Here is a 14,830-nt window from a genome sequence, read left to right as displayed (position 1 = left end):
GAAAATGATGTCACTATTAAAAAACATTTTTTATTTCACAAGACTTCACCCAGTATATAAACTCGCAACAGTGCATTTGTTATATTTGGTAAATAGTTGTATTGTTAATATGTGTTTGCATGTGCACAGATCCTCAAATTTAGTATTTATATGGGTGCCTTTGAAACAGCACTTATTTATTTTTATCTATTCAAATGTGTGAAATCAAGCTATAATATGCTAAAAATATGCTAAGGAAAAGAATGAGGTTTTCTTTTCTTTTTTGGAAATCATGTGGCTTGAACTCAGGGCTTGAGTACTATCTTTGAGCTCTTTTTTTCTGAAGTCTAGCACTCTACCACTTTGAGCCACAATTCCACTTCTGCTTTTCCATTAGTTAATTGGAAAAAAGAGTATCAAGGACTTTCCTGTCAGGGCTGGCATTGAACCACCATCAGAAACCTCAGTCTCCAAAGTAAGCTGGGATTACATACGTGAGCTACCTGTGACTAGCTAGAATAAGGAAATCTTTGAAACCTAAAACTTACATTGAATACTGGCCTAATTATGGCTTCTGCAAAAATGACTTGTTAATATTTTATAAGCAAATAAAGCTTATATAAGTCTAAAATTTAACTGAAAATGTCTACATACATAATATTGCTTTTATATTATATGAGCTTGTAATGGAAAACTAAAATAGCATTAATAACAATTGGGCTCATGTCATTTTATAAATCAATAATAATATCTTCTTACATATTTACATCTTTGCAAAATATCTTTTTAGTTGCCAAAATGTGTGACATCCAAATGCGACAGACAGATAACAATACCTATATCATATAATAAGTACCCATGAAAACCATGCAAATACTGGCTGTCAGAAAGAGGAATGACATCGCCCCATTTGTTAGGAAATAGAAAGACTTAGAAAAGATCCTATTAAGTGAAGTAAGCCAGACTCAAAGGAACATAGGCTCAATGGTTTCCCTCATTTGTCATAATCAGTAGAAACCTTGGGCTCTCCTAGCAGAGATTTGCAATAGAGAAAAACCTTGATACATAAGGCCATATAGTATGACGCTAAATGAAAGGACCTCTAGGATATAGAAACAAAAGCCATATAATGAGTGATTGTTGTCCTTAATGTACTAGTTATCTCTCATCTCTTTTGCTGCCCCTTGGTTATCTCATATTGTTACAGTATCTCACTTTGTTATCTAATATATTGTATTTGGTTATTTGAAATTGGATAAGGATGGGGGAAAACAAGATGAGAGGTGGGGTGGGGGTGAGGGAAATGGGGACCAAGACATGAGAATGTATATGAATTAATGCACATCCTATCTAACAAATACAATGTAACCCTTCTATTAATTACAATAAAAATATATGAAAAAAAGAAAAACATGCAAATACTACAATAAAACTTTCTGACTTTATATAGGAAAATATTCATGCAGCTTTATTTGCATTTTCTTTTAATTAATGGCATAATATCACATTAGAATTATATATGATTTAAACTATTTTTTTCATAAATTGAATTTTTAAATCTATTACTGGATAATATAAATCTATTCATCCTCTATAAAGCTACATTAAATGATCTTAAATTGAGTTACTTGGTGTAAAGAGACACATAAGAAATCAGGGATCACAGGAGAAAATGTATAGTAAACTTTAAGCTGACATACCAAAGTCTTTGGGATACATTGGCTCATGTTTGTAATCCAAGCTTCTCAGGAAGCTGAGATCTCAAGGTCATGGTCTGAAAACAGCTCAAGCAAGAAAGTCAATGAGAATCATTTTCAATGCACTGCTAAATCTCTGGAAGTGAAATGGTAGTGTGGCTCAAGTACCTGGTTGTTAGAGTTGAGCAAAAAAATCTTAGGACAGGGTTCATGCCTTGTGTTTAAATTCTAAGTCTCTCTCTCTCTCTCCCTCTCTTTCTCTCCTCTTTCTCTCTCTTTCACTCTCTCTCTTTCACTATCTCACACATAGAGACATATACACATATATACACAACTAAAACTGTAACTTTTTTCATTTTCCTTTGCAAATTTTGTTATGTTGGTATTATTACTACCTCTTTTCATATTGTATGCTAATTTCCTTCAATTATTTTAAGAAAAATACACTACCTTTAAAATGAACTTATATCAACCTCTAACTTACTAAATATTAGCATTTTTCATATTAATCAACGCTAGCCATATACAAGCTATGTACAAATATATTTTAGCCTTTTGTCTTTTTTCCCATGAAGAGCTCAGACTATGTTCTTTCTTATATCTTTATTTAAGATTAGTGTGACAGGTTCTGTAATCAAATTGCCTAAGACACAAGAACTATGCACACACACAAAAAAAATTTTTTAAAAGTCTAGTCAACTAGGTCAGTTATCCTTACGCTATACCTTTTCTTCATTACTATAATAAACTTACACTCCTACATTATTCTTTCCTTACCTCTCCTATTGTCTCTCATGCTATTTTCTAAATCTGGTCCTCTGTTCATTCTTCAACTCTTATAACGCATGGATCTACATTTAATGGTTGTTGAGCAATACTGAATAACTAGGTGTTCAATTATACTCTAGGTCCAGAGGGACATAAATACAATAGAGATTGGATTGAGGGGCTTATTTTCTTGGTCATAAATCAGTAATATGTGGTTGTATTAGATTTTTATATAAGTGCACAAAAAGAAAGAGAGAGTGATAATACCAATCTGAAATTGTGAACATCTACTCTCAGCCAGCTAAAGAGGTCTAGGTTGGTTATATCTGAAAAATTATAGTCTTGTTTAATATTAATCTTGCTCCCTTTTTCAAATGGGCAGAACAACAAACTCAAGAAAAATGTCAAATCAAGGAATAGCATCTCCCACCCAATATAAACAGGCAATGGAGCAGTCAGTGGCAAATCTAGAGGAGAGTCTTCCAAGTGCTATACAAATGCAATTGATAAACATCATTAATGAAAAGTGTGAAAATATAAAGAAAGAGATAGGGAGGAAACCATAGCTAAACAAGAGGAAACCATAAACAAGGCGATATGTGAAAAAGGGGAAGCCATAAAGGAGGCCATAATAAAGGTTTTTCAAAGAAAAATGATGAATTTATAGAATCCACAAACAAAAAGGAGACCAAACTCCAACAAATGTCCAAAGAGAATAAAGCTGCTGACATAACCACTCAAATGGAAATCAAGGAGTTAAAGAAATCCATTCAAATATCCAGAAGGGCAGACCCATCCAGATACAAGAAGCTTTTAGAACCCCAAACAGACCTGACAAGAAAAGGATGTCCCACCGCCACATTATAATCTGAACGGGATCAATAGAGGCCAAAGATAGGATCCTAAAAGCAGTCAGGGAAAAGAGAACAATCACCTATAAAGGCAAACCAATCAGAATAACCCCAGGTTTCTCAGCAGAGACCATGCAAGCAAGAAGAGATTGGAATGATATATACTATGCCATGAAGTCAAATAACTACCAACCAAGAATACTGTACCCAGCTAAGCTCTCATTCATAACTGAGGGAACAATAAAAACATTCCATTACAAGGAAAAGCTTCAACATTATGTAGCAACAAAACCAACACTACAGAAAATTCTCAAAGATATTCTACACATAGAAAACCAACACAAATGTAATACAGAGAAAGAAATGGCACATAACACTCATAACATCTAAGTACCACAAAAACAATCAAGACAAAGGCCCTAATGAAAGCTTGTAAAAATGGCAGGAACTAATAAATATTTCTCAATCCTGACTCTCAATATCAATGGACTTAACTCACCAATCAAACGGCATCGATTATCTAGTTGGATCAAAAAACAAGATCCATTTTTCTGCTGTCTTCAAGAGACACATCTTACCCAAAAAAAACAAAGACCTTTAGAAAATGAGAGGTTGGAATAAACTCTATCAAGCTAACGGCCCCCATAAGCAGGCTGGAGTTTCCATCCTCATATCAGATAAAATAGACTTCAAACTAAAATTAGTGAAGAAAGACAAAGAATGTTACTACATACTAATACAGGGATCTCTCCTCCAGGAGGACATAACCATCCTAAATATCTATACACCTAATCCCGGAGCACCGAACTTCATCAAACAAACTTTACTTTCACTGAAACCATACACGGATCAAAATACAGTGATTGTTGATGACTTTAACGCACCACTATCACCTATGGACAGATCAACCAGGGAAAAACTCAACAGAGAAAACTTAGAATTGAACAACTGTATAGACCATCTAGATCTAACAGATATCTGCAGATTATGTCACCCAGCAAAAACACAATATACATTTCTTTTCAGCAGCACATGGAACATTTTCCAAAATAGACCACATATTAGGGCATAAAACAAACCTGGTCAGATTCAGAAACACTGAAATGATTCCCTGCACTTTCTCAGACCACAAAGACATCAAATTGGAACTGAACATCTATCTCCACCAAAGAAAACCCTGTAACTCATGGAGATTGATCAACACATTGTTGAATCATAATGGGTCATCAAGGAGAGCAGAACAGAAATCCAACAGTTTATGAAATTTAACCAAAAGGAGCACACAAAATACTAGCTACTTTGGGACACAGCAAAGGCAGTACTCAGAGGAAAATTTATAGCTCTGAGTGCCTACAATAACAAATTGGAAAATTCGCAAACCAACAATTTAATGTGTCACCTTAAGCACCTGGAAGAAGAGCAACAAACCAACCCTAATCCCAGTAGAAAGAAGCAAATTATTAAAATCAAAGGAGAATTAAATGAATTGGAGACCAAAAGAACTATAGAAAGAATCAACAAAACAAGCAGTTGGTTCTTTGAAAGAATTAACAAAATTGACAAACCCTTAGCAAATCTTACGAAAAAAAGAAGGGAGCATACTGAAATAAACAGAATCACAGTTGAAAATGTTAATATCACAAAAGAAATTACCAAGAGCATCATGAGGGAACCTTTATGCCAACAAATTTGAGAATCTAGAAGAAATGGATGAATTTCTAGCCAATATTAACATAACCACACTGAGCCAAGAAGACCTAACCCAACTAAACAAGCCTATTTTAAGCACTGAAATAGAAATGGCAATAAGAGACCTTCCACCTAAGAAAAGCCCAGGGCCAGATGGAGTCACAGCTGAATATTATAAGGTCTTCAAAGCAGAGCTCACACCAATACTCCTCAGGTTCTTCAATGAAACTGAAAATGAAGGCTCTTTGCCAAACTCATTCTATGAAGCCAGTATAACCCTCATACCAAAACCAGACAGAGATTCACTAAAGAAAGAAAATTATAGACCAATTTCTTTGATGAATATTGATGCAAAACTCCTCAACAAAATACTGGCCAACCATATACAACAACTCATCAAAAAAATCATACACTATGATCAAACAAGATTCATCACAGGGAGGCAAAGCTGGTTCAACATAAGCAAATCAATTAATATAATTCAACAGATCAACAGGAGCAAGGACAAAAACCACATGATTGTCTCAATAGATGCAGAAAAGGCATTTGACAAGATCCAACATCCTTTTATGTTAAAAGCTCTGGAGAAACTAGGAATCCATGGAACATTCCTCAGTATAATAAAGGCAGTGTATGGACATACCCACAGCCAGCATTGTACTTAATGGTGAAAAGCTAAAGCCATTCCCTCTAAAATCAGGAATGAGACAAGGATGCCCATTCTATCTACTCCTCTTTAACACAGTATTACAATTCCTAGCAAGAGCAATAAGGCAAGAAGCAAGCATAAAGGGGATCCAAATAGAGAAAGAGGAAGTGAAACTCTCCCTCTTTGCAGATGACATGATTCTGTATTTAAAGAACCCTATGGAATCCACACCCAAGCTGCTTCAGCTGATTCAAAACTTTGAAAAGGTAGCAGAGTATAAAATTAACCCTTCAAAAAATCAACTGCCTTCCTATATGCCAACAGTGAGAGGAATGAGGCAACAATCAGGAAAGCAACTTCTTTTGCAATAGCCCCAAAGAAAAGAAAGTACCTAGGAATTATCTTAACTAAGAATGTAAAGGACCTTTTTGATGAAAACTTTAAAACACTGAAAAAGGAAATTAAAGCAGAACTGAGGAAATGGAAAAACCTCCCATGCTCCTGGATTGGAAGAATTAACATTATAAAAATGACTATCTTGCCCAGGGCTATCTACAAATTCAATGGACTATCCATCAATATCCCAGTGCCATTCTTTAAAGAAATAGAAGAGGCAATCCAAAATTTCATATGGAATAAGAAAAGACCCCGTACAGCAAAAACAATTCTCAGCAAAAAGAACTGCACAGGATCAATTTCAATACCAAACTTTAGACTCTATTACAGAGCTATAGTGACCAAAACAGCATGGTACCGGCACAAGAACAGGCCTGACGACCAGTGGAATAGAATTGAGGACCCAGATATTAACCCACAGAGCTATGGCCTCCTAATCTTTGAGAAGGGAGCCAAAAAAATAGAATGGAAGAAAGACAGCCTCTTCAACAAATGGTGCTGGCAGAACTGGAAGTTAAGCACCTGCATAAAACTAAAGTTGGATCCTTCTCTGTCACCCTGCACTGGAATTAACTCCAAATGGATCAAAGACCTTGAGTAAAAGCTGACACACTGAAAACTTTACAAGAAAGAATAAGAGATTCACTAGGTCTCCTTGGCACAGGTTGAAACTTACTCAATATGGACCACGAAACACAACAAATCAGAGAAAATCTGTATAAGTGGGACTGCGTTAGACTACAGAGCTTCTTTATGGTGAAGGACATAGGTAGCAAATTAAATAGGAAGCCTACAGAGTGGGAGAAGATTTTCACTAACCATACAATAGACAAAGGCCTCATATCTAAAATATATCCACAGCTCAAAAAATCACTCCCAAAGTAATCTCCAAAGAAACAACCATCCCATTAAAAGATGGGCCAAAGACTTAGAGAGTCTTCTCTGAAGAAGAAAAAAAATGGCCTATAGACACATGAAGAAATGCTCAACATCTCTGGTCATAAAAGAAATGCAAATCAAAACAACTCTAAGATTCCACCTCACTCCAGTTAGAATGGCCAGGATTAAGAAATCTAATAACAACAGATGCTGGAGGGGATGTGGCCAGGAGGGATCACTACTACACTGTTGGTGGGAGTGCAAACTCATTCAACCACTATGGAAAGCAGTATGGCAGTTCCTCAAAAGACTAAACATAGAGCTCTCCTATGACCCAGCAATTCCACTACTAGGCATTTACCCAATCATCCAGAAACAAGGGCATACTAAATCCACTAGCACAATGATGTTCATTGCAGCACTATTTACCATAGCAAAGATTATGGAACCAGCCCAGATGTCCCTCAGTTGATGAGTGGCTCAACAAGATATGGTATTTATACACAATGGAATTATATGCTGCTTTTAGAAAGAACGACATTGCCCCATTTGTAAGGAAATAGAAAGACTTAGAAAAAATCATATTAAGTGAAGTAAGCCAGACTCAAAGGAACATAGGCTCAATGGTTTCCCTCATTTGTCATAATCAGTAGAAACCTTGGGCTCTTCTAGTGGAGATTTACAATAGACCAAAACCTAGATACATAAGGCCATATAGTATGATGGTAAATGACAGGACCTCTAAGATATAAAAATAAAAGTCATATAATGAGTGATTGTTGTCCTTAATGCTTTATGTTATATCTCATCTCTTTTGCTGTCCCTTGGTTATCTCATATTGTTACAGTATTTCACTTTTTCATCTGATATATTGGATAAATGCATATTTGGTTATTTGAAATTGGATAGTGAAGGGGGGAAACAAGATGATGGGTGAGGGTGGGTGGGAGGGAAATAGGGACCAAGACATGAGAAAGGGTATCAATGTATGTGAAGTAATGTCCCTTCTATCGATGAATATAATGTAACCTATTAATTACAATAAAAAATATATCAGAAAACAATAAAAAATATTTGCCAAATTTATTTTTTAAAAGAAGTGTAGTCAACTAATAGATTGAAAAGTTAACAATATACTTTAATACATCAAATAAACACATTCTTGAAATTCCATTAGAGTGTACATGAGAACACATACCAGAATTAATTTATGAATGATCATACACTTTTTTTTTTTTTTGCCAGTCCTGGGCTTGAGCTCAGGGCCTGAGCACTGTCCTTGGACTTTCTCAAGGCTAGAACTCTACCACTTGAGCCTCACCACCACTTCAGGCTTTTTTCTATGTATGTGGTACAAAGGAATCGAATCCGGGTCTTCATGCATGCTGGGCAAGCACACTACCACTAGGCCAAACTCCCGACCCGGAATGATCATACACTTTTATATCACCCTTTGAACTATGGAAATCATGTGCTCATCCACTATATTTTGGGTGCTCCATGTCCTCAGACCATTTCTGCTACTTCATCAAGACAGAGTTAGTACATTTTTTATAATGTATCCTTTGTTATTGATCATTGTTTGAGCTCTCTTTTCTTTTCTTTTTCAGAATGAAGAACAAATTTTGGTACTTTGAATTTGGCACATCTGAAACCTTCTCAGCCACCTGCAAGAAGCTGCATGAATCTGTAGAAATAGAAGTAAGAAAAATGAGTTTTCTTTTGTAATTGTATGGTTTGGTTTTTAATAATGTTTATGGTATAGTCTGGGTAATGAACTATGTTTTAAGAAATACACACAAATTCTAAAATACCATATCTAGCATTCACAAAGTATGTAGTGCTGTCTGAAATACTATTATAAAGTTAAATGGAGATGTGAGTTATTTGACAGAAGAAAAGCATGCACAGGAAGATGTCAGACAAAAGAAAGTTTCAACGTACACATAAATATTTCTTAAGGTCTCAATATCTCATAACCGTTAAAACATCGTTCACTAAAACTGTACTTACTTTTAGGTATAAAAGTTAAAATATATACTTTCTCATTCCATTCCCTTTCATTATCTAGGTTTTCTCAGTTCTCAAGGTTGTCGTTTCACAGATACATATATAGGAAGTGAAAATTGCCAATGAAGCAAGCAAAGATAAAGAGGTGAAGACATTTAAAAAGGATTTGAAGAAGATAGGTCTGCAAAAGTATATAGATACTGTGGTCCTCAAGGTTGTGTAGATATATTATAAAGGGGGATGACTTAATGAGATAGTTCAATGATTAAAGCTTATACAGATTACATGTTGGTCAAATGATAAACAAAAACATGAAAGCAACAAAATTATATGAAGTGTGGATAGTTCACAATACACTGATATTAATTAAGAAGCATTAATAGGAATGAATACTGTTATAAATTTAAAAACAGTGGCTTTGACATTTTCTTTACAAGCTATATAGAAAAGTCATTAATGGCAAGGTAATTAAGATAATAATTTGGCAATCAAAGCAGTTTGGGATGGTATAGGTTTATAATAGCCTAATATTCTAATTCTTCTTATCAATCATAATAGTCACTTTGATATTAATGTGAAGGCAATCTTTTTGTGTTTTTCTTCTATTATGATTGGAAAATGAACACTAAAGGTAGATTGGATGATTATGGAATGGGGAGAATCTTTCATAACTGAATTAGATCATAACATGGGAAAAATATGATAATAGAAGACCAAGCATGGGAGTTGAACATGAACTTTCTAAGATTTTTTGTTCATGATTATATAGCTATGTATGTATATTACATATTGCTATAGTCATTAATAACATGACTTACAATACATAATATTTCAAATATAGGAATGCATATACTTTATATATCTTACCTATTTTACATATTTACTTATACATATTTTATATATGGTCACATACATATTTATTTAACTACAATTTTAACTTCAAAAGTATGTTTGACCTGTGTGTTTGCGGTTGCGTGTGTGTGTGTGTGAACTGGGACGGGAACTAAAACTCCAAATTTGGTTGCTGCTCCTTAGCTTTTTCACTAAAAGGTTGGTACTGTGGTACTGTACCACTTGAGCCTCAGTTCCACTTTTGGCTTTTTGGTGGTTGATTGGAGATAAGTCTTGTGGACTTTCCTTCCCAGGCTTACTTTGACTTAGAACAGTGACTCTCATGTATCAGCCTCCTAAGTACTTAAGATTACAGGCAGGAGGTAGCAGCACCTGGCTCAAAACCATTATTTTTATGAATTTTTGTGAATTTTGAGGGTTTTTTAATTATCAGAAAATGATGCTCAAGGAAAGCCTACACGAAGCCAAATTTAAACTCTATGGAGAGGTATAATTTGGGGTGAATATAGCTGGAAAAGGTTAAACACCTCTGCATCTTCCCTTTCATTAGCTTGTGCTTAAGTTCAGGATGAAAAAACATCAATACAAAGTAAAAGAAAAAAATCTTCAAGAAAATGTGGTATTATGTAAAAAGTCATTTATAAGTGAAATCATATATGGAAAGTATTAAGTAATTTTATGGGATTTTTTAGCTTCCTTAATGGTGATAAAATGAGTGTTTCTTTTTTTTTTCTACACAGCTATACATTTGATAAAACATCTACTTAGGATGCTCTCCAAGAATACTGAATGACTAGAACTAAGTTTTTTGAATCCTAGTTGTACATATTTTCAAGATCTGGTTTTCTGGCTTTTTTTTCTGGTTTGTTCTAAGAAGAACAGCAGCAGTTGTAATGGAGTCAGCCTTGTGCACCGTCCTCATTATATTCTTGAATATCTTGATGTGCGTGCGTGTGTGTGTGTGTGTCCATTGCGCATGCACGTGTGTGCACATGAACACAAGTCTGACAATGGCAAATGCCAAGTCCCTCTCTGCTCACATTTTAATGAATCCAGTCTATCATATTAGTAGAATTCGCCTTTCTACCCTCAAGGTTACTTTATAATTAAATATAACAAAAACAGCAATTCGGAAATTTGATTCTGCTTACTATTGCTTCCTATGTGGCCTAACATCATACTAAGTATGGTTTGAAAAATACATAATAGGGTATAAACCATGTTACTAACAGCAGAACCTCGAGCGATGAATATGTGTTTTATGGGTGGCTTCCTTTAAAACGAGCCACTTTCTGTGTATCTTTATATTTTATGTTTCTCCTTTCTATAGAGTTCTCCTTCTAAAGGGGGCAAGTATTTGAGATGAAATAAATATCATGGGTTAGTAGTTCACAGTAATATTAGCAAGGATTTTCATATTAACTTTACCTCATGAGTTGTGATGTGCAGTACAAAAGCACTAATCTCTTCCTCATCAAAACACTATGAATGAGAGAGATCCTGCTACGTTTCCGTTGTCGAGTTGAACATTTCATTTAATGAGCTAAAAGGGGGGGAAGGGACTATCTTTTTGCCAAAATGTTTAAATGTAAGTAAACATATCAATTGGAACTATACAGAGAGATATATGTAGAAAGAAAAATAACAACTTACTACTTTAGAAATACATATGTATAAAGAAAAATAATTTACACAGTAAACATTTTAATTTAAAAATCTCAATTAACTTCTCACATTTTTGTGAAATATTCAAAGTAGATAAAATCTCTTTAAAATTATAAGGAAATATTTTGAAAGCGAAGTTTATGTTAAAATATTTTGGACAAGCCAGGAGCAGTGGCTTACACCTGTAATCCTAGCTACTTGATCTGAGGATCAAGGTTAAAAGCCAGCCTGGGCACAAAAGTACCTGAGACTTTTATCTCCAGTTAACCTCTAGAAAATGGGAAGTGAAGCTTGACTTAAGGGTAGGGTTGTCGCCATGAGCTGAAGGGCTCAGGGACAGTGCCATGCCAAGTTCAAGCCCCATCACTCCCCCCCCCAAAAAAATATATGCATATATAAGTATGAAGGATATATGTGTGGCGTAAGGCTTAGGCAGGTGCTGGTAGCTTACTGCTGTAAACCTAGCTACTCTTAAAGTTGAGATAAATACACAAGTTTAAATCTAGCCCAGGAAGAAAATTTTTGGGATTCCATCTTCAATTAATCAGCAAAAATGCAAGCTAAAGGCATGGAATAAATAGCAGAGTACCAACTGTGGCCAAGCAATTCAAAAAGGGGCTGTGAGTTCAAACCCAGTAACTCAATACTAGCCAAAAAATTATAAATAAATAAATAAATAAATAGAATATCAGGTGAATGTCTGGAAAAGAAGCTATAAAAAGCATCATCTTTCCAGTTAGTATGAAAGTTAATGAGGGAATGGGAAAGCCTTACTGTAGCACTTAAAATCTTTTTGCTGCAAGACTAGAAAAGGTGGTAAATTTAAAAGTCAAGAATTTTCATTCCAAGTGGAATGAGAAAACTTAATGAGATTGGTTTGGGTATGAGGAGCGACGGAGAGGAAGAATGGCAGAGTGGTGATTATGACCAGAAACCGTGTATGCATAAATGGGCTTATTAAAATGAAATCTGTATAATTAAGTGATGGAAATTTTTTTAAAAAATAGAGTAATTACTGATAAGGGGGCAAAAAAAGAATTTTCATCCCCAAACATGGAGATTCATCCAAATAATTAAGTACTTCTACAAGCCAAGAGATTTCAACAATGAGTAAGTGACAAGAACAGAATTAAGGACACAAAATCAGTTAAAACAATTTGAAAGATGAGACTTTTTAATCACCCAATGACCTGAGAAACAGAATTCTGAAAGGTAATGGGGCTATTTCCCACCATTAGTCCCTGCCCACCTGAGCCAATATGAAGATTACCTATTTAAAAAAATGTGTTTTATGTTTCATTGAATAAAGTTATGAACACTTTTTATCTGACATATCAGAGGAGCCAAGTCTCTATGGAAAAAAAAAGTTACAACTGATCACTAGTTGTATTTCATCAGATAACCCAACTGCAATTTAACCTCTCCAAAGTTTCAAAACTAAGATTAATAACATATTAGAAAAAGCATGTATATATACTAAACTCTCTTTTAGGTAAATTATTTTGGAGAATAAAATCTTCCATTTTAAAATTAAAAAAAATATAGTGACATTGCTCTGTGTGTGTATCCATAATACTATATATTAATGACTTTTTCAGCATAATAATAATCAGTCAGGATCTATAGGAAACAAGGCTGTTAGCTGTTAAGCTTTTATATGCTTTTCTCCTTTAGCTACCTTTTGAAAAAAATCATAAATCCTTCCAGCATATGAGAACATTATCTGACACAGTATGATCTCTTGTTTATATTTCATAATCTTCACCCTGGCTTTCATTTTCATGGACTCAATCGGTGGCTCTGTTCTTGTCCTCACCAGTGCTAGCACTGAAACTTTCCAGACTAGTGAACATAACATTAAAGCAAACAGAGGAAGGTGGCCTGAGGTCAAAACTAGTGGAAACAAATCATTAATAAAGAGCTATTTATTTAAGTCCATGGTCCTGCTTTCAACGGAACATCAGTGTTCTTTATCAGTCCTGGTTCTTGGCAGTTCTCTGAGAATCTTTTTCACTTCTTGGAGCGTTCTTTACTATATTCTGCACATGACATGACTCTGAACCATAGAAACATGGGTTCACTGGTGATTTTCATTGTCACCCATATCAACACTAGTTCAATTAAAAAGAAAATAGAAAGCCCATTGCAGTAGGCTCTCCTTTTCTGCAGATGAACAAAGGAATCTTCCTTCACTAATTCTGAAAGTAACTTGTCACAGTGGGGTTCTAAGGCCTAGTCAAATAATTGTCTTAGTGGACTACCTGCTGTGTTCAATATTGAGTGAAAATGGAAGCCAGGCCCCAACTCCAGGCTTATTTCACAATTCTTCTGTTATTTAAATGATTTTAGTCAGTTTGGGGGAGGCCAGACCTTTATAAATTAACAGCAGGGAAATACCAAAGGTGTCAGATTGCATATTTATCATCTTTTTCGTGTAATACTTAAATATGTATTAAGAAGTGACTGACATAAATTAGGCAGATTTCAGAAGCCACAGGCCGTGGCTTGTAGAGGACCCCCTTCTGCTTGACATTTCATCCTTGTCAAAGATCAAATTATTTTAATTTAGGCTGCAAATTATAAGGAATGAAGACTTCTTTGTGGGAATTCCCTGTGGTAATCTGACTTTTGTTGTTACTGCTGCTTGTCACTGTGCAAAAGATATAATATGCATGCAAATAAGGTTAAAAAATATGTACTATCTAATTATCCAGCCAGTACATTCCACTTGAAGACAGTGGGAGGCCTGACACACAGTATGTGTTTGATTCATTGAGGCCTGCAGGGTATTTACACAAGATTACTTTTAATTATGAAATTAATATCTGTTTATCTAGAATATATAGTGGTAAGTGAGTATACACATGAGCAGAATTTTTCAGTAAAAAGAAATCATCTTAATTTAATACATGAAAAGGAAGAAAAATCATTTGTTTCTGGGGAGAAAAAAAATACATGATCCAGTTCTTGGTTTCACCCTCACTGAAACAAATTGAAAGAAAACTTGGCTCTTTTTCCCTATTTTGTTTCTACCCCTGCCAAGTAGGCTCAAGATGTGTTCCTTTATCCACAGTTTTAATTTTCTTTTGATGACCATGATATAATGCTAAAATTCAGAATTATGAAGGGAGTGTACACAAAAAGAGATGGTTTGGGCTGTTTTGCTATTCTGATTGAATCTTGCCTTGTCCTAATTCTAAAAGTCTTGATTTCTGTGTAAAGTGATGATGATCCTATTTGTGATTACTTGTCATAAGGCATGCTCAGTGATACCTCCCCAGTGCAGATACTTCAATTTCTGAAACACTATTCCTAACAAATCTATTTCATAAAAAGTGAACTATGTGTATATCTCTCTTCATATTAACTCATCATGAAAATTAGAATAATCGCTA

General features: G+C 34.8%; 1 protein-coding gene across 8 annotated transcripts in view; it reads left to right on the top strand.

Annotated features, from left to right (window-relative positions):
* Window positions 1–14,830, top strand: part of Dgkb (diacylglycerol kinase beta) — a 624,803-nt gene that overhangs the window by 454,311 nt on the left and 155,662 nt on the right. For all 8 annotated transcript variants that reach the window (XM_090332713.1, XM_090332719.1, XM_090332717.1 and 5 more), the window contains one exon: window positions 8,519–8,609. In XM_090332713.1, coding sequence (XP_090188839.1) covers window positions 8,519–8,609 — 91 coding nt within the window. The remainder of the gene's footprint in view (window positions 1–8,518; window positions 8,610–14,830) is intronic.

This window comes from Megascapheus bottae, chromosome 5, assembly GCF_031878675.1.
Source record: "Megascapheus bottae isolate mThoBot1 chromosome 5, mThoBot2.hap1, whole genome shotgun sequence".
Lineage (NCBI taxonomy): Eukaryota > Metazoa > Chordata > Mammalia > Rodentia > Geomyidae > Megascapheus > Megascapheus bottae.
Note: the sequence above shows the minus strand (reverse complement) of the source record. Positions and strands in the feature narration are given on the sequence as shown.